At 40.7% G+C, this 18,471-nt stretch overlaps 3 protein-coding genes across 3 annotated transcripts in view; 2 read left to right on the top strand and 1 right to left on the bottom strand.

Annotated features, from left to right (window-relative positions):
• The window catches only part of ANKRD27 (ankyrin repeat domain 27), a 60,428-nt gene extending 55,249 nt beyond the window's left edge, over window positions 1–5,179 (bottom strand). Inside the window, exon 1 of the mRNA XM_069793513.1 lies at window positions 5,049–5,179. The gene's annotated coding sequence lies outside the window, so the exon portion shown is untranslated. The remainder of the gene's footprint in view (window positions 1–5,048) is intronic.
• On the top strand, window positions 5,167–10,893 carry NUDT19 (nudix hydrolase 19). The gene is made up of 3 exons (XM_069793514.1): window positions 5,167–6,027; window positions 8,177–8,384; window positions 9,486–10,893. Exons 1-3 carry the CDS (start codon window positions 5,326–5,328, stop codon window positions 9,710–9,712), a joined length of 1,137 nt encoding a protein of 378 aa, XP_069649615.1. The 5' UTR covers window positions 5,167–5,325; the 3' UTR covers window positions 9,713–10,893.
• Window positions 10,894–15,427: 4,534 nt separating this feature from the next.
• Window positions 15,428–18,471, top strand: part of TDRD12 (tudor domain containing 12) — a 40,110-nt gene continuing 37,066 nt past the window's right edge. The window contains exons 1-2 of the mRNA XM_069793504.1: window positions 15,428–16,945; window positions 18,117–18,278. Of these exons, the coding sequence (XP_069649605.1) occupies window positions 16,925–16,945; window positions 18,117–18,278 (183 nt within the window). The 5' untranslated portion in view covers window positions 15,428–16,924. The remainder of the gene's footprint in view (window positions 16,946–18,116; window positions 18,279–18,471) is intronic.

Raw genomic sequence — 18,471 nt, 5'->3', positions numbered from 1 at the left:
TCTCATACAGGCAAGCACAAGCATTTCATGCTGGAAGCAATGTGACTACAAGCCATATAGGCAAATACAAATATAATTATAGCATATCTGAAAATCTGTCACCCACAGAGGCTAGTTAGCAAAAGCAATTATGTTTATTGCTCAGTTCCAGTAATTTTGTTAGAATATCTACTGTGGTTTTCCTAAGTGTCAGAAATCGACTTCTTGAGCCTCCACGGGGTCAGGTGGGGTTTTTTTGTTTTGTTTGATTGAACTGTATGTTCTCTTTTATTTACACTGCATTGCGTGACATTATTTATCACATAACTTACTAATAACATCTGCACCAAATTAAACAAACTAACAAATTCTCTAAAAGCTAGTTCTAATTCAAGTGCACAGAAATGGAAGTCACAATCATAGTATAAATGTGTGCTCTGTTATTTTGGTCAGTTTTCCACTATGTGTTAATCACTGAAGTCTATGATCAGTCAAGTCTGTCTCTTGCACACAAATGTTCAAAGAACATACACAGTTGAACTCATTGATGTGTCACAGCATTAAGGAATTACACTGCCTAAAACACTACTTCAAAAATCATGGGGTTTTTGTAAGAATAGTAAAAGTCAGGTCATACAGCCAGGTATAATTGTGTTGAGAAAAAAAAATAATTATTTAAAAATTCAAATGCAATTCCTTTGTATGATCTTGGAAGAATCTATATATAAATAGCATAAACCTTGGGGGAAAAACAAGTGAGAAAGGTGGAAATGAGAAAAGAAGACAAAAGAAAATATTTAACTATTTATACCATATAAAATGACTGAGGAATAAATGACACACCAAACATGATACTCTCTTAGCAACTTAATCTAATATGCTAATTGCATGTGTAACTTTATATATAAATACACATTTGAGTTCTGGGTCCTAGAAGGAGTGGTCTGAATCATTACTCGCATAAGCCATCACTCAGTTTAGTGAGAAATTACACGTGAAGCCTGTTCGTGTAATTAAAAGCTGCAGTATTAGAACCGTAATTTCAGTTTGCATAAAACATGTAATCCTTTATGCTTCCGTTGGAAGTAGAACATTTCCAGTTGTTAATACTATCTGTAACCTAGTTTTCTGATCTGCTTTGATTTGTTGCAATAATGTTTTGTATAAAGGTAGCTATATTTTTATTATTATTATTACTTTTAGTCAATCTATATAATGGTGCTATAATGATAAACCCGCATTTCCTAGATCTGACATTTATTCACATTTTGGACCCAATACTTGGAAAACTATACGGTGAATAATCTATTTACTTTTTGTATTATTTGTTAAGTCTGCCTATTCATTGATATTATATGAGCTAAACAATCTAAAAGCTTTACAACGTCATTTTGAAATAAGCCAGTTTAACATGTAGTAGACATGCTCAGTGAAATCTCTTTACTCTTTGATACTTGAGGTTGTAACAATTTGTTTGACAGAGTAGATACTACATCTGCATGGGGACAAAGCTTTTACCAGATGAATATAAATTAAACCAAGAACTGACTTAGTATAATCATCCAACTCACAAGATAGCATGTAAGCCAAATTGTGAAGTAATGGTGGACCTTGTTTTTCATCTGAAATTAATTATTACAGTGATGTGATCTGCACTGATCTGTATGTGCAAAATAATTTATACAATGATGTGACAAAAAGGAATGAAGTCGTTCTATTGCAAAGTATTCTAATCACACACACACAAAAACCCCCAGAAAACTAATTTTAGAATAATTTCTATGTATCTAGTGACCTGAATCTTTTTTTCTTTAAACAAACTAATGTTTTCTTTTTCTCATAAGCAGTAACTGGAGAGAAAAATGTTGAATTAGCCTCCACATTGCTGAAATATGATCTCACAAAGAATTATTATCAGTGCAATAATCTTAACAGTGTTTCATTTGATGTAACTTTTGCATCACTTCAGAAGGGTTTATTTTTCAATACAGCACAACCTGTTTTTGAAAACAACCTGAAATACAGAAGTATTTGGGGTCCATTAGGTTAACAATTGTATGTTCTGGCATACAAGAAGCAAATTCTTAATTTTTTAGCAAAAATACTTTTTAAAAAATAATTTAAATCTGGAGGGGACATCTGACTCTCCAACCCTCTCTCTTAAATCTCACTGAGTGTCACACATATCTCTAGCCAATTCCTGCTATGGGGAGACTTCTCCAAACTAAAGTCTCCTGTATTCCCAGCTTACTTACTGGCCCTTGAAGCATAATGCCGGAGCCCATCTGAATGTAGAATGCCCTTGTGCTGGAATGCTTATGCTACAGGAATGGAATAAACTAGTATGCTTGGTTTAGGATTGGCAATTCTGAGCAACAGATTTTCTCAGATTTTCCATTCTTTCTGAATCACTCATAACACCATACAAAATTTAAGTACAAGTGAGATAAGCTCTGCTTTTTAGCAGAATATATTGAAGAAAGAACTCATCTAAGCTGTAGATGAAGAAATTAATCATGCTTTATAGATAACCTTGCATCTAGTTTGGCTTTAAGATATTTTCCATACTCATCTGAGCCATCTCCAGCAAGTTAGCTATAGCTTTGAGAGAGCAGATACGTGCACATTAATAGCGCTTAGCTTTTGCCTTTCTTAGTAGGGAACTGGAAGGGGGTAAAACATCCCTTTGCACCCTTGATCATTGCTCAGAGTTTCTGAGTGCCAAAACCACTCAGTTTCTGAGTGTTCATCCTTAGAACGTCCTGCCATCTCCAGTTCCAATAACTGGGTCAATTAAAGACACATATGCTCATATGGTCCTGGAATTTTGCATGAGATGACTTCAGCTTTGTCATGAACATATATTGAACTACTCTTTGTAAGACAATACTGAAAGGAAGTTACAAAATTGCCATCAATAGAGTAGATATGCTGACCCTTGGGTAAGGAATGTCATCCTTCTTGGGGGGAAGAGGTGCCTTACATACCCCAGGACTGTGTGGAAAAATGCAGCAACTGGAGAATTGTGTTTGCCTTAACGTGCACTTGTCTGTCTTTGGTCCCAAAGGACTGCTTCGGGTGCTGAAAACAGGCATGAATAATGCTATAACCACACAACTATTTCTCTACCAACTGTCCTGGTATTCTGTATGTGTTTGAGGTAGCAAACAGCAGTGAATATGCCAGCCACACGTTCTATTTCCACTGCCCATGCAAGAATGCCTATGAAATTAGATCTGCTAAATTTAATACCAGTGGATACCAGTGAAACCAGAGGAATTGTTTTCCAGGATATTCCTGCTTTACATACTAGCACTTGTGAGACTTTAAACTGTGCTAAGTAAAAAAAAATACAAAAACATTCCATTTAGAAACTTAAGATAACAACATAATCTGCACTATTGTCTATTACCAGATTTTCCTAAAGATGTTCTGAAATAATGTTCCAGGGATATCAGACATTGCATTTTTGCCATAGTAAGACAGTTTTGTATATGTGCTGGTATTACAACTGATTTGAAAATGATGCTGTTCGTTATTGGTACATGAGTACTTTCTACTTAAAATGCCTTTATGCTGAAATGATCTGACATAATGGACCCTAAATCTTCTTGATCAGCCATCAAGCTCAACGGATGTTAAATCTTGAAAAACCTCAGTAGTTTATTAATATTTCACCAGTAAAGCAGCTTTTAGACAAAGCACATTCCTAACAAGATGTATACTTAACACAGTAAAATAGGTAACTATACTAAGAGTTTAAAAGGCAAACAAATGAGGTGAACATCATGACTTTAGGTTCACGATGCCTTCTACTAGGAAACAGGCACACTAGTGGAATTTATGCTTCCATTGCCTGAGATGGTAATCACTGATGAGTAATAATGATTAAATTAGTATGAAAAAGGAAGCTAGAGTTAGAAGATGTCCTGGTTTTGCTTGCATATTTGGTCATGAGGAAGGAAAGGAGGGCAGACTTGTATATTGTCTGGCTATACTGCAGCTGGTGTTCTGCCTGTTTTCCTATCATCAGCTGGCTGACTGACCTGTTCTCTGCCGACTGCAGCCTTGCGTCAGGATGAACTTATGGCCCAGCTGTGTCTGTGTAGACCTTGACTGAATTTTTGGTTTTGTCGATTGACATGTTCTGGCATCCCACTGGTTTAATTGCCTCTAAACATTACTTCAGTTACGGTGAGCCACATCTCACAGGCATTAAGTACATGCACAAATAGAAAATAAAATGGAGAAGTTGTCAGAGGCACGTGCAGGTATGTGGGTATTTGCCAAACGGAATCTAGCAAGAGAAGGATTATGAATAGGAGGAGGATTCTCCTTGTTACATGCAAAGAACATTCTTACAAAATTTCTCAACCTGTGCCATCAGCTTTCTTCTGCTGAAACTCCTTACAAATTCAAAAAAACAGTCTATGATTGAGGAATCAAAATCAAATGCTAAATTAACGAAATAAAACAAAACGTTTCCTAAAGTGAAACATCTGTTCAAAGGACTTTTTCAAGGCTTTGCTATCTTGCCTGAATGTATCTTTTTTTTTCGGGTAACAAGGTACTTAAAAGCCTCAAAACAGAAGAGCTCTGTAATAAAAATTAATTTAAATTCTACATACTCCTCCCCTTTGAAGTCTACTAGAACAAATTCAAACAACTTGGAGCACGACATGTTTAATTAAAGACCTAAAATGATTTTTGTCATCAGCATGCCTTGATGTGGAATTGAGATAAGGAGATTTCTCTGAGGCCAGCTGGCGGGTCAGCAGCAGTGTTATGATGGCAGACCAGAGTCCTTGGTTCCAGGCCCTGTGCCGACAGCCCCTTCAGCAGTACGGGCTGGGTAAGGCTTCGGGGCCCAAGGCAGCTATTCAACATTTACATGTTGTCATGCCGTAAATACGCACGGTGCTATGAAACCTCCGGAAGCGCAGACTACTCCAAGCCATAGTTTTTCAAGTAAACTGAAAGCCATCGCCTCGCTTCTCGCAGCCGTTGGGCCTGTGCCTGTAAACCCTCTGTATTTCCTTAAGCTCTTGCCCTCCGAGGACACTACTTACCGGCTTAAGGCTGATGGGGACTGAGGCATTACCGTTCGTGACAGGCCTCCACCCCGCCCCGTCTCTGTGCGGGCCAGGCGTTCCCTCGGCGGAGGTGCGCGCTGACCGCCGCGGCCGAGGCCGGCCAGGCTTTCCCGCCCGCTGCCTACGGTTGCAGTGGCTCCTCCCGGAGCCCAGGCGGCGGTGGTGCCCGGGCGGCCCCACAGCCCGATCGCGGCGGCGGCCGCCGCCGCCGCCGCCGCCGCCACCGCCTCCTCCTCCTCCCCCTCCCCTCAAGATGAACTCGCGGCTTCGGCACTGGAGGGAAGCGGCCACGCTGCTGCTGGCGGCGGGAGCGCCGGCGCGGCCGCCGCGCTCCCCTCTCGGCCCCTTTGACTATGAGCTGCTGCTGCTGCAGCGGAGCCCCCGCAGCGGCTTCTGGCCCAGCGCCCACGTCTTCCCGGGGGGCCTGGTGGAGGCGGCGGATTTCTCCGCCGACTGGCTGGGGCTGCTGCCCGCCTCGCCTCAGTGCGGGCTGGGCCTCGTGCGGCCGCCGCCTCCGGGCAGCTGCCGGGCCCCGCTCTTCGCCACCGACCGGGAGCAGCTGGGCTCGCCGCTGCCGGGCGAAGTCGCCTTCCGCATCTGCGCCATCAGGGAAACTTTCGAGGAGGCGGGAATCCTGCTGCTGGTGCCGGGGCGCGGGCCGGCGGCGGGCAGCGGGCCGGCCCCCCCGCTGCCGGCGGAGCGCTTGCCCCCCGCCGCGGAGCTGAGCGAGTGGCGGCGCCGGGTGCAGGAGGACCCGGCCTGCTTCTTGCAGCTGTGCCGGCACCTGGGCTGCGTCCCCAATATCTGGGCGCTGCAGGAGTGGAGCAACTGGCTGACGCCCGTCGGCAGGGCCGGTCGCGGCGCCCGGCGCTACGACGCGGCTTTCTACCTGTGCTGCCTGGAGCGGCGGCCGCCCCTCACCTCGCAGGACGACCGAGAGGTGACGGCCTTCCTGGTAAGAGCGGCCGCCGGGCTGGCGCAGGAGCGGGTGCCCGGGCTTCGCCGCCCTCCTGGCCGTGCCGCGCCACGCCGCGCCGGCCGGGCGAGCGCTCCGATGGCGACAAGCACGAGAGACCCTGCTTCTGCCCCACGCAGCCCTCCCTCCCCGTCACCCCCCGGCCTCCGAGAGACGGCCGGGCCTGTTCCCGTGCAGATTAAACCGTCGAACGCAGGCCTGGCGCTCCTAGCCGTCCCGATAACGCTCCCTAAGACGTGAGAAAAGGGAAGGGAGTTTTCATCTTCGCGGGCATCCTCTCCCTCGTACATCTCTCCTTCCAATCAGTAACTGCCACTGCCCCCTTTAATCAAACCTGCAGCCGTAACTAACCGCTGGCAGAAGAGGGTGTTTCTGGAATGTCATTTTACGTGAAGTTTTATGGCGTAGGACGTCCATCACATCCGATCGTTTTCACCTTGGATTACTGTTATCTTTCAAAGTAATCACTTTTTATACATTCATTCGTGCAGCACCGATGGAGTATGGTCCTTGCACCCTTAACATTCAGTATGCTTGGCCAGATCCACGTGGTATGTACAGGGTCTTCCAGGGCTGCAAGAGCTGCTAGTAATTTCTGTCTCTTGTAGAGTTATTTGGAATATTTTAAGTAACATACAAACTTGCTGAAACAGTGTATTATTAAAACCATTTTGGAGGCTATATTGATTTTTTTTTTTTTTTTACTTCTTTTTTTAATTGGAGGGGGTAAAAGAGTAAAAAAATAATGAAGAAACAGGGTCAGATACATTAAGACCTAAGTTTTTCTAGAATTCTGAGAAGTTTGAAAGCAAGTTAGAAGTACATGAGAAACCAGACGGTCCTGTAAAAGTTTACCTAACCATTTTGGTATTACTGACATTTCAATATTTATTTTTTTTAACGGATCCTGCTACAGAAATTTAAAAATACCCGAGATCTTATCTTCAAAAGAGTTCATGTTTGTTATAATTAACAGCATAAATCTACTGCAGATGTTTATGCACACATTTATATTATCAAATTCACCATGCGAGATGAAATTAAGATTACTAATGGCGTAAACATGCAGAACACCACAATGTTTAAGCACAAATAGCAGGGTGTTCATGCTCTGAAAACAATGTGTACAGGAAGCAGATGTTTAGAGGTACTTTTAATTCTTGAAGCATCAGTAGCAACCTCTGTTAACTGAGTTCACGTTGAGTTTAAGGTTTTCTCTTGTTTCCGTAGACTTTTAGTCAGGCCCCTAAACCAGACTCAGTTTTAGCTTCCAACCTTGGCATGCCTACATGTAAAATAAAAACTTGCTGATTTTTATAGGAAAAAGTAATTTTTATGCTTTATGTCCTGGTTTCAGCTGGGACAGAGTTAATTTTCTTCCTAGTAGCTGGTACAGTGTTTTGGATTTAGTGTGAGAATAGTGTTGGTAACACACTGATGTTTTAGCCGTTGCTACATAGCACTTAAGTTAAGCATTTTTCAGTTTCCCACGGTCTGCCAGCAAGCAGGCGCACAAGAAGCTGGGAGGGAACATAGCCAGGACAGCTGACCCAAACTAGCCAAAGGGATTTTCCATACCGTAGAACGTCATGCTCAGTATATAAACTGGGGGAGTTGGCCAGGAGGGGCGAATTGCTGCTCAGGCATCAGTCAGCAGGTGGTGAGCAACTGCTTTGTGCATCACTTGTCTTTTCCTGGATTTTATTTCTCTTTTTTTTTTCTTTTGTTATATTCCCTTTCATTACAATTATTGTATTTTATCATTGTTATATTTTATTTTAGTTATTAAACTGTTATCTCAGCCCACAAGTTTTACTTCCTTTCTGCTCCCCCCCCAATTCTCCTCCCCATCCCACTGGGAGGGGGGAGGAGTGAGCGAGCAGCTATATGGTGTTTAGGTGCTGGCTGGGGTTAAACCATGACACTATTATGGTTTTTTTCAATTTTTTAAAATTTATTTTTGTTCTTATTTTGGTATAGTTTATACATAGTTTTTATTTGTTTAGAAAATTTGGACTGTTTCATGCTCTTTTTCTGTAAAGACTTCCTTGCTAATTTTTTTTACAGTTACTGATACTTTCAATCTGCTGATTAAACTATTATTTCAAGGCTTGTTTTCATCTTACAGTGGTCATCACCTCCAGAAGCCATTGAATGCTTTAAATCTCAAGAAATATGGTTTCCTCCACCTCAGTTCTATGAACTGTGTAGGCTGTGCAACTTCTCTTCATTCCGTGAGTTACACAAGTTCAGCTCTGATCGAGCTCTGGAGGGATGTGAACGTTGGATGCCTGTGATGTTAACTGCTTCAGATGGCAGCATTGAGCTATTGCCAGGTAAGAAAACAGATGAAGGTTCTTTTAAATATATAAAAGCTTGGAAATTGCTACATACTCAAGCCACATGACATAAACCAGTCTATAACTGTAAGGCAAACATTCTTTTAAGTCAAGTTACTGCATGCTTTTTCTACTGTTTGGCTTCCTCCTTTGATCCAGTTGATTGGCTACTGTCAGAGACAAGCTACTGAATCAGACAGCATAGTTATTTCTGTATTTACTCATCATCTCATTGTCTCACATGGTTGTCATAAATATATTTATTTATAAGGAGATTCTAGCATTTCAACTTTTTTTTTTTAATCTGAAGGATGTATTAGAACTCCTCCTATTTAGTCCTTTTCATTTGGAATTCTCATTTACTTCAGTTATCTATTTGTAAGGGCAAGTGGATCAAGCACAGCTGCAGTATCAGTTTTCACAATTGTAGTGATAGGGCAGTGATGTAAAAAAGATGCGCTAATTAATTTTCCTCCTGCCCTTTCTCCTACTTAAGTCTCTCTCATTTCATAATCAGGTACATTCTTGCCTTCTCCTTAAGAAAAGTTGCATCTACTATTTGTTATGTTCTGCTTCTTTATTTGATTTTCATTATGCTTTCTCCTGTCTTTTTTTGGTCACAACTGACCTCTACTGTATTTGTGGTATATTAGCACTCTTGCACAAGAGTAACATGCATTTATATGAATGAAAACACTGTTTTCTTCAACAAAACCGAACAAAGTAACAGTTTCTATTAGTCCTACTGTTACCTATCTTTATACACTTGGAAAAGTATTTGTCATGTTCTCTGCCTATTATATAAACTCATATCTGACCAGGCTATGATTATAATCACGTATTAGTATTATCAGGAACACTGGAACATTCAAATCAACACCTCAAATGTGCGCTACAGCGTCACTGACAGATACTTCAGAAATTTATGGCTGTGTCTTTAAATCTGAAGATATTTAGAAGCAATTTGCTTTTGTATTGTAAAATACATTCCCACTGAGTTTCATGTCCTGATAAATATTAAAACTGCTAGTGTCACTCAATCAAAAGGCTGAAAAATAAGGTAGGCAATGTATAACTGAAACTTTTTTCTGCCCCCAGGAGATGAGTTATATCCAGAAGATCCAGATTATACAGGAGAAAAGAAAATAATCATGTCAACAGATAAGAAGGTTGAAGATGTTATGAAAGAGGGTAGTGTATTTCACAGGATAGTAATAAAAAACATCAACAATCTTGCTGTCTATGTTAATATTCAAGCAAAATATAAACATATTAATCCATTGATGATAAACTCAGATTGTTCAGATTACAATAGCAGATTATAGTATCCATTTGAATTAAAGCTACAATATTTTTAGTTACCTACATATTCACTGTGGTTTTGGTCCTTTCTAACTATTGCCAAATAGTCAGGAAAATATTCCTTTGTCCTGCCAAGGCATTTTGTGTGTGTGTGTTTTTCCAGATTCTGTGTACCTAATTCTTTGAGTCTTTGCAACAGCACAGTTGTGCCAGTTACAATGTTTAGAGGCTACTGAAGATTTAACATAACCAGCAACTTAATTATTGATTAATTTAAATGCAATTTGATGGTAATTATACTGAGCCATTACCACCTTATTCTACTTACATACTAATTGCAGAATATGCTGCAACACTAGTCTGTTGGGTCAGACAGGTCCTTTTCTCACTGAAAATTTAAGTATACATAATGTTCAGAACAAGTATGTTTTGAGTTGATCAGTTCTTTTACCATGCTTCCCAAAGTTATCCATTAGACAACTGTAATGTGTGTCTAGGAATGAATGAAATCTCCCATTCCATATCTGCTGACATCTCCCAATCTATTCCCTCTGTCATTTTTGGGAAAACCAGTGTATGTGTATATATGTATTTATTAGCTAAAATTAACTTTAAAAAATTATTATAAAGTTAATGTTTATATTCATTATACCTAAATTCTTTCTACTAATGGTAATTATTAAAAACTTTACAATTTTCAAATGCAGAGATAATTTAGACAAACTAAGTAATCTCTCATATTGCATTCTCCACTTTCTTTTTATTCATGATAATTTTTATCTTCAAGTTGTTAGCAATTTAAAAAATAGAAAAATAAATTGTTTGGCTACAAAAAGACACCAACAACTTCAGGGAATAATGTACTACCTGGGAAATACCCACTTCCATATTTCAGCATCCTACATTCTGCTTTTCAGCTACTTTACTAAATATATCTGAGATTTAAGAACTTCAGAGGAAGGATTGCTACTTGCTTTTTTTTGTTTTGGATTTTTGGTTGGGTTTGTCTTTTTTGTGCAAAAAGTGGAGTAAATGGTTCAGTGATATAAATTCTTCTTCATCTGGAAGAAGAATGAATGATGACATGAGACTAGCCAGTAAAGTTGTTCAGAAAGCTTTGTTTCAGCTTTTGTTCTGTATTTAAATTAAAATCTTCTGCAGTATTTTTATTAAATTGAAATTAAATTAATTCAATTAAATTGAATTGGTTTGTCGCTTTCAGTTGGATTGGAAAAAAGTGTGTCTTTCTCTTGTCTCTGAACATGCTCAGACTATACTTGGTTTTGCAGACCTTGTTGAAATTGGTATACCTCTGCTAAACATGGATCATGTGAAGCAGTATATTATGTATACTGTATATTATGCAGTATAGTATCGCCTTCAGAATATTCTAACTCTTCTGAACATGAAGACAACATGAAAATTAAAATGGAGAGTAGAGGAAGCAAAGGAAGTACCTGTATTGCTGTCTTACATGATTTTTAGCTTTTTGAGATTAACACTGGCCACTGTAGTACTAGGAAAGACAAGAGGAAAAGGCATGCCTATGATCATATTTGTGGTGTCTATAGTAACAAATATCTTGGCTTCAAAATGATTCAGTTATTTATTCATAAAGGGCAAAATAAGTCATCTGAGTAATTGCTGTTTTACAAGTTACAATGAAAAGATACATAAATCTAACAAGATACAGCATTGATAAAAGCTCTTGTGATGGTTGGGCTCTCCTTCACCTTCTGTGTAGAACCAAGATTCCTTATTTTGAGCTGGTAGACAATAATGCAGCAAGTTAAGGTTATTCGGTCAGCCCAGGAAAGGGGGACAGAGAAACGCTTGCAAAACTAGTTGTGTAGCAACAACAGTAAACTACTCTGTTCTGTTCTGCAGACAGAGGCTTAAAAAAATACCCTGTGATAATTGGCAACAGAATCATAGAACTGTTTGGGTTGGAAGGGACCTTTTAAAGATCACCTAACCCAACACCTCTGACATGGGCAGGGACATCTTTTACTAGATCACATTGCTCAAAGCCTCATCCAACCTGACCTTGAACACTTCCAGTGATAGGACATCCACAACTTCTCTGGGCAACCTGTTCCAGCGTCTCACCACCCTCACTGTAAAAAATTTCTTCCATATACCCAATCTAAATCTACTCTTTTTCAGTTTAAAACCATACGCCTTGTGCAGCCACTACAGGTCCTGGTAAAAAGTCTCTATCTTTCTTATAAGCCCCCTTTAAATATTGAAGGGCAACATAAGGTCTCCCCAAAACCTTTTCTTCAGGCCAAACATCCCCAACTCTCTCAGCCTCTCTTCACAGTAGAGGTGCTCCAGCCCTCTGTCCATTTTCATGGCCCTCCTCTGGACCCACTCAATCAGGTCCATGTCTTTGTTGTACTGGGGACTCAAGAGCTGGACACAGTACTCCAGGTGGGGTCTCACAAGAGCAGAGAAGAGGGGGAAAAAATCACCTCCCATATATGCAGCCCAGGATACGACAGGCTTGCTGGGCTGCAAGTGGACATTGCCAGCTCATGTACAATTTTTCATCCACCAGTACACCCAAGTCCTTCTCTGCAGGGTTGCTCTCAACCCCTTCATTCCCCAGTCTGTACTGATACTGGTGATTACCCCAGGCCAGGCACAGGAGCTTGCACTTGACCTTGTTTAACTTCACAAGTTTCACATGGGCCCATTTCTCACACCCATCAATGTCCTTCCGGACAGCACCCCTTCCCTCTAGCATACCAACTGTACTACTCAGCTTGGTGTCATCTGCAAGCTTGCTGAGGGTACATTCAATCCTACTATCTATGTCATTATTGAAGATAGTAAACAGTATTGATCCCAGTACGTGCCCTTGAGGGCCACCACTCATTACTAGTTTCCCTTTGGACATTGAGCCATTAACTGTAAGTCTCTGGATGTGGCCATCCAGCTAATTCCTTACGCATCTAATAGCCCATCCATCAAATCCACCTCTCTCCAGTTTAGAGGCAAGAATGTTGTAAGCGATCTTGTCAAAGGCCTTAGAGAACTCTAGGTTGCTCTTCCTTTGTCCACTGATGAAGTCACTCCATTGCAGAAGGCCACTAGGATTAGTCAGGCACTATTTGCCCTTGGTGAAGGTACATGGGCTGTCTCCAATCACCTCCCTGCCTTCCATATGCTTCAACATAGCTTCCAGAAGAATCTGTTACATGCTCTTACCAGGCACAGAGGTGAGGCTGACCGGTCTGTAGTTACCAGGGTCCTCCTTTTTAAAAATGGGTGTGATATTCCCTTTTCTCCAGTCACTGGGGACTTTGCCTGATTGCCACAACTTTTGAAATATGATGGAGAGTGGCTTAGCAACTGCACCTGCCAGTTCCCTCAGGGCCCTGGGATACATCTCGTCAGGTCCCATAGACTTCCTACGTTCAGGTTCCTCAAATGGTCTTGAACTTGGTCTTCTCCTACAACAGCAGAGACTTATTCCCCCACTCCCTACCTTGAGGTTGAGGGACTTGAGAGATGTGGGAAAAGCAACTGCCAGTGAAAACCAAGGCAAAAAACCTGTTGAGTACCTCAGCCTTCTCCATGTGGGTTGTCACTAGCTCTCCCATTTTATTTATCAGGGGGGTGGGAGTGTATACATTTTCTCAAGTCCTTCTTTTCCAATCAACATACCTGTAGGAGTCTTTATCCTTCTTCATATCCCTTGCCAAATTCAGCTCCAGCTGTGCCTTAGCTCTCCTGATCCCATTCTCATATACCCAGGCAGCATCCCTACATTCTTCCCCATGGATATATATTCCTGCTTCCAGTGCCTATGCATTTCTTTCTCACACTTCAGATTGACCACAAGGGCCTTACTCAGCTATGCTGGTCTCCTGCCCTCCTTACCTGATTTCTTACTCAGGGGAATCAAGAGCTTTTGTACTTTAAGAAAACCATCCTTAAAGAGCTGCTAGCTCTCTTCTGGTCCTTTATCACTGAGGGCAGTTTCCCAGGGGCTCTCTCCTTAAAAGAGCTAAAAGTTCACTCTCCTAAAATTCAGGGTCTTCACTTTACTCTTCATCTGGCCCATATTCCTCGAGATCATAAATTCAAATATACAAAACAATATATATATTAAAAAAAAAAATAGAGAAATTACATAATCTGCAACTGCTTTGATTTTGCAATATAGTCTTTTATAGTTGCTGGGGAGCTTCCTTGATTATTTTTTATTGTTCTGTACCTTATGATTGTTCTACCAGTTTACTTTTGTGGTAGAAAGCAGCTATTGGGAGATAGTATTTTTAGGAAAAAAAAAAAATCATTCAGCAACCTAGATACAGGTTAGATTCTTACAGAACTTTTTACTGCATGTTAGATTCATACAGAACATTTTACATGCATAATCTGCATGTTGCTGTACATTATACCTTTAATTCTAATATAAATTTTGCTGTGTGTCAAAAACAGCTATTTCAATACTAAATCCGTATCTTAAGTGAACAGTCTGCCTCTCCCATCTTTGACTGTCTCCTATACCTTTTTTCCACCCACAAAAGGAAAATGGTCCAGCAGGGGGAGCTTGAAGGACAAAGGACAAAAGTAACAAAAAAAGTAAGAAAAATATACTATTTTATCTAGAACGTGATGACAGTCATTAAATGGAAGCAGAAATGGTTTAGAATTTACATACAGCAAACATCTTTTAATAGTAAGTTAAAAATATTGATGATTAAAGCTGTAGTTTCAAAATATTGAGCCACTCTTAAGTTTGGGCTTCTGCTCAAAGAGGTGGGCTTTATTCCCTGCTGCATGTTTCATCCCCTTCTCTTGGGCTGCCACCTTGTCTATGCAGCCTTGTGCAAAACTAAACCAGGCCTGAAATACTTTTTTTTTTTAAAGCCTGAATGGAAATGGTACTATGCAACAGAGTGAATTAAAAAAAAGAAAAAAAAAAGTAGCTGCTTTATCACAGAGCTTGAGATGCTAGAGCAAAGTAACATTTTCTTTAAGGCCTAAATGCTATGGGACACTTACAACAGCTGTTTTCTGTTGCGCTTATGTATATACTTAAGTAGCATAGCTGAACGCCAATAGAGAAGTGCCAGGTCCTTTCTCCCCACCTGCCTAATTTTACAAACCTTTCAAGAATACGCTCTACTTCAGCTTTGGCCACTACCGCCTCACAGTGCGGGATGCAACCCTGCCTGGGGAAGACACCACCGCTGACAGGAACAACTCCAGCCCACTGCCTTCCAGCTGCTCCACCGCGTTCTTGGCCGGCCCCCTCCCTCCTCAGCCTGAGGCACCACCAGTGCTGCATGGCGAGTCTTGCCCCCCCGAGGCGGAGCAGGCACAGCAGAAAGACAAGACTCTCACTTAAGGCTCCTTTCCCACAACAATACACTTAAAGAGTCGAGAACGCGCCATTACAGGCCTTTCAAGGCACTCCGAGAACACACTTCCTCGCCGCCGCCAACCACCCAGCATCACCTCAGCACCATAGGGCGCCTGCGCAGCAAACGCAAGGCAGTGCCCTGAGGGCGCGCACCGCCTAATTGTAGTCTGCGGCCTGCGTACGCATGCGCACGGGGTGTGATTTTGGAGGCGGGAGGGCCGGCTGCCTCTGGAAGCTTCTAAAGAGAGCGGTGGGGAGCGTGTGTAGGTCTGTGTGTGGGCGCCTGTAGGTCTGTGTGTGGGCGCCTGTGGGCGTTGTGGTGTTGGTGACTAAGGTTAGCGGGTTTGTTTTTACGCGGGACAGAGTGAAACTAAGGTAGAACGGGGGGGGGGGGGGGCTGTAAAATAAAAATACATAGTTTCGTAATAGTCCTTACTTTTTTTTATTGTAGTCTTCTTTCCTTGTACTGTGCCTATTAAACATGGGGGTTTTAGTAGGATTAAGACTGACTAGAGGGAGAGAGCCTCGGATAGCGAGTTGGTTGTTTTTTCTGGGAGTGTTTGTGTCAGACTTGTGTTGTTGGAGAGGTGTTTAGTGATCTTTTGCATCTTTACAAATTAAGTATCCTTAGTGTTGGGTATGGGATTTGAGCAAGCACTTGTGTTCTCATTTAGTTCTCAATGACAAAGTGGGTATGGTGTTATTGGGAATATATTGGGGATCTAGCCTTTTATGTGGGTGTGCCTTATCCTTGTTGCTTTGTTAAGTAATTTATTAGTTTTGTATGACTTAAACTGAGAGATTAGGAGAGGTTATTTATGCCTCTCACATGTTATTCCTGAAACCAAAGTGTGTATTTTTTAAGTGTCTAAGGCAGCACTATGTATCTTGTGTTATAGTATATTGTAGTGCAGTGGTAAGAGACTTCTGTGTAACTTGGATGGTATGCTTATATCATGATATTAAGTAAAGCTTCTAAAATAACTTCAGCTGCTTAATTGTAATGTCAAACTGGGAATCATTAGTACCTTCTCTTAGCAAAGCATGTTGCTAGTTATGACCACAGTGTAGCTGTATTGTTTCTTATTTTGTGCTGACTTGTTCAACATTACCTTTGGAAGTGGAAGGCCAATGTCTTGACTTTCCTTTCCCAAAACATTTTATTAGGCACCCGTTTCCACTGTGAACTCTCTTAAGTGGTAAGCTAGATGCTGCAGTGATGATATTGTGATGTGCTGGTTTGTGCCAAAATGAAATGCAAATTACTTCAGTCCATATTATTCCGTTGTAATGCTTAGGTATGATATGTACCATTGCAGATGAATATAACATGAAATACTAGTAAAAATCCCTGTCATGCTAAAATTGTTTGCTAAGGTTGGGACTCTTCTTTTGTGTTAGGTTTGGGGTTTTTTTAATGATGTAAACACTTGCCTCTGTTGTTTCTGTTGGTTTAGTCTTGCAGATAGACTGTAGCAGCCCTTTTCTTCAATCAGCCTATTTTTGTTGGTCTTTGAATGTAAGATAAGCAGCTATATACTGTAAGTAGGTTGAGGATAACAGATATGTTCTGGGGTACTAAAAATTGATGTGGTTGTGTGTAAGTAAGTGTGGATGGCAAATGTGAATTAGACTTTAATATAGTGCCTCATTAGGAAGGCTGGCTTGAACCCTTTGATAAGTGTAAATCAGTTGCCTAGACTAATACTCCTGAGACAAGTAGTAAAAAAATCTATAGGCTTGCATTAGGTGTACACTCTTTAGATATGCTTCAGATAAATGACACCTCTGAAAACGGTTAATCAAATGTTTGCTGTTCTTTTACAGTAGTGTTGAGAGACTTAAGCTGAGAAGAATGGAAGTCTTGCTATTGGAGGTATGCTGGTGTTTTTTAAAGTTTAAAGGATTGCTATTTATTTCAATGCTACTCTCTGAAAGTCAGATTTACAAATAAGATGATGACTCTATTTCCATTCAGAAGCAATTTTTTACATGTGTAGGTTCATATATGGATTATATATGTTTTGTCATTTCTTTTAGGCGTTTGTGTTGGTTTTGTTTCAAAAGAGGTTAGTAGGGATGCAGTTAAAATAAAAAATGGAAGATGTGCAACATAAATAGAGTGTAGCATAGTACTAAATTCTACTGAATTCCACAAGAGATCATGGAAAAATTGTCTTCCCAGAATATGGCCAGGACAGCTGACCCCAGCTGACCAAAGGGATTTTCCATACCATATGACGTCATGCTCGGCAATAAAAGCTGCAGGGAAGGAGGAGGAAAAGGGAACGTCTGCGTTTATTGAATTTGTCTTCCCGAGTCAGCATTATGCATGGTGAAGACCTGTTTTCGTGGAGATGGCTGAACATCTGCCTGCCAATGGGAAACAATGAATGCATTCCTTATTTTGCTTGCATGTGCAGCTTTTGCTTTACCTATTCAGCTGTTTTTATGTCAACACATGAGTTTTCTCACTTGTACCCTTCCAATTCTCTCAGTCGTCCCTCTGCAGGGGAGTGAGGAAGCAGCGGTGTGGTGTTTAGCTGCCTACTGGGATTAACCCACAACAACTGGGGACCCAGATGAGCTGAAAGACTGGGATATAAAGGTTTACAAAGGCTGAGCAGAAAGATAGAACCCTGTTTTAAAGAAACTGACTTACAGACTCTCCAAGCATGAAGAAAAACCCATTGGTGGGGTTTGTTGTGCATTTGGGTTTTTTTATATATACTTCTTGAAGATAATATGGAAATAAATAAAGCTTTATGCCTTTGCACTTTACCCACTGTTTGGTTTAACCAACTTTTTAGTGCTAAAGAAACTTACAAGCTGAGAAGTCATTTAATGAACTAATGGTCTGAAGTCGAATGATGTTTTTGCTTGTTAACATTCTGTATGCTAAGTATGAGTCACCATAATTTTTAAGGTGCCTCGCTAAAGATTTTAAGTTTTATTGTTATATCTGCTGCTCAGATGTTTTTAAAAACATCCTAACATTTTATCAGGAGCTAATAGTATTCATTACTGTTATCTACCCCTTGCCTCAGATTGAAGATCCAGATTGCTTTTGGGTTACTATGAAAGGATGTGGGCCTTGCATAGTCGATGAAATAGAATATAAAAACCTGAATGCTGAAATGAATCAATTCTATGACAAATCTTATAAAGATGTGGATGAAGTAAAACCACTAACAGTAGAAGAAGGCCAGGTAAAATCATTGCTATATTGTATAGATAGAAATAATCTGTTATTTGCATTTGTTTGGGGGTGAAGTACCCAAGATATGCGTTAATCTTTTTTTTTTTTAATATTGCTATGTATAAAAGTAGATAATGGCATCTATATGGGTTATATCTTACCTGTAAACTTAATAACTACATAAGCTGCAATCCTTGCATTTT

This window comes from Haliaeetus albicilla, chromosome 10 (genome assembly GCF_947461875.1).
Source record: "Haliaeetus albicilla chromosome 10, bHalAlb1.1, whole genome shotgun sequence".
NCBI lineage: Eukaryota > Metazoa > Chordata > Aves > Accipitriformes > Accipitridae > Haliaeetus > Haliaeetus albicilla.
This window is presented reverse-complemented; position numbering and strand designations above follow the sequence as displayed.

Excerpts from the sequence above, each read along its gene's own strand:
- NUDT19 (XM_069793514.1), top strand. The coding sequence starts at position 5,326 with ATGAACTCGCGGCTTCGGCACTGGAGGGAAGCGGCCACGCTGCTGCTG. Across the intron at positions 6,028-8,176 it reads GAGAGGTGACGGCCTTCCTG|TGGTCATCACCTCCAGAAGC; the intron begins GTAAGAGCGGCC and ends TTCATCTTACAG. Across the intron at positions 8,385-9,485 it reads CAGCATTGAGCTATTGCCAG|GAGATGAGTTATATCCAGAA; the intron begins GTAAGAAAACAG and ends TTCTGCCCCCAG.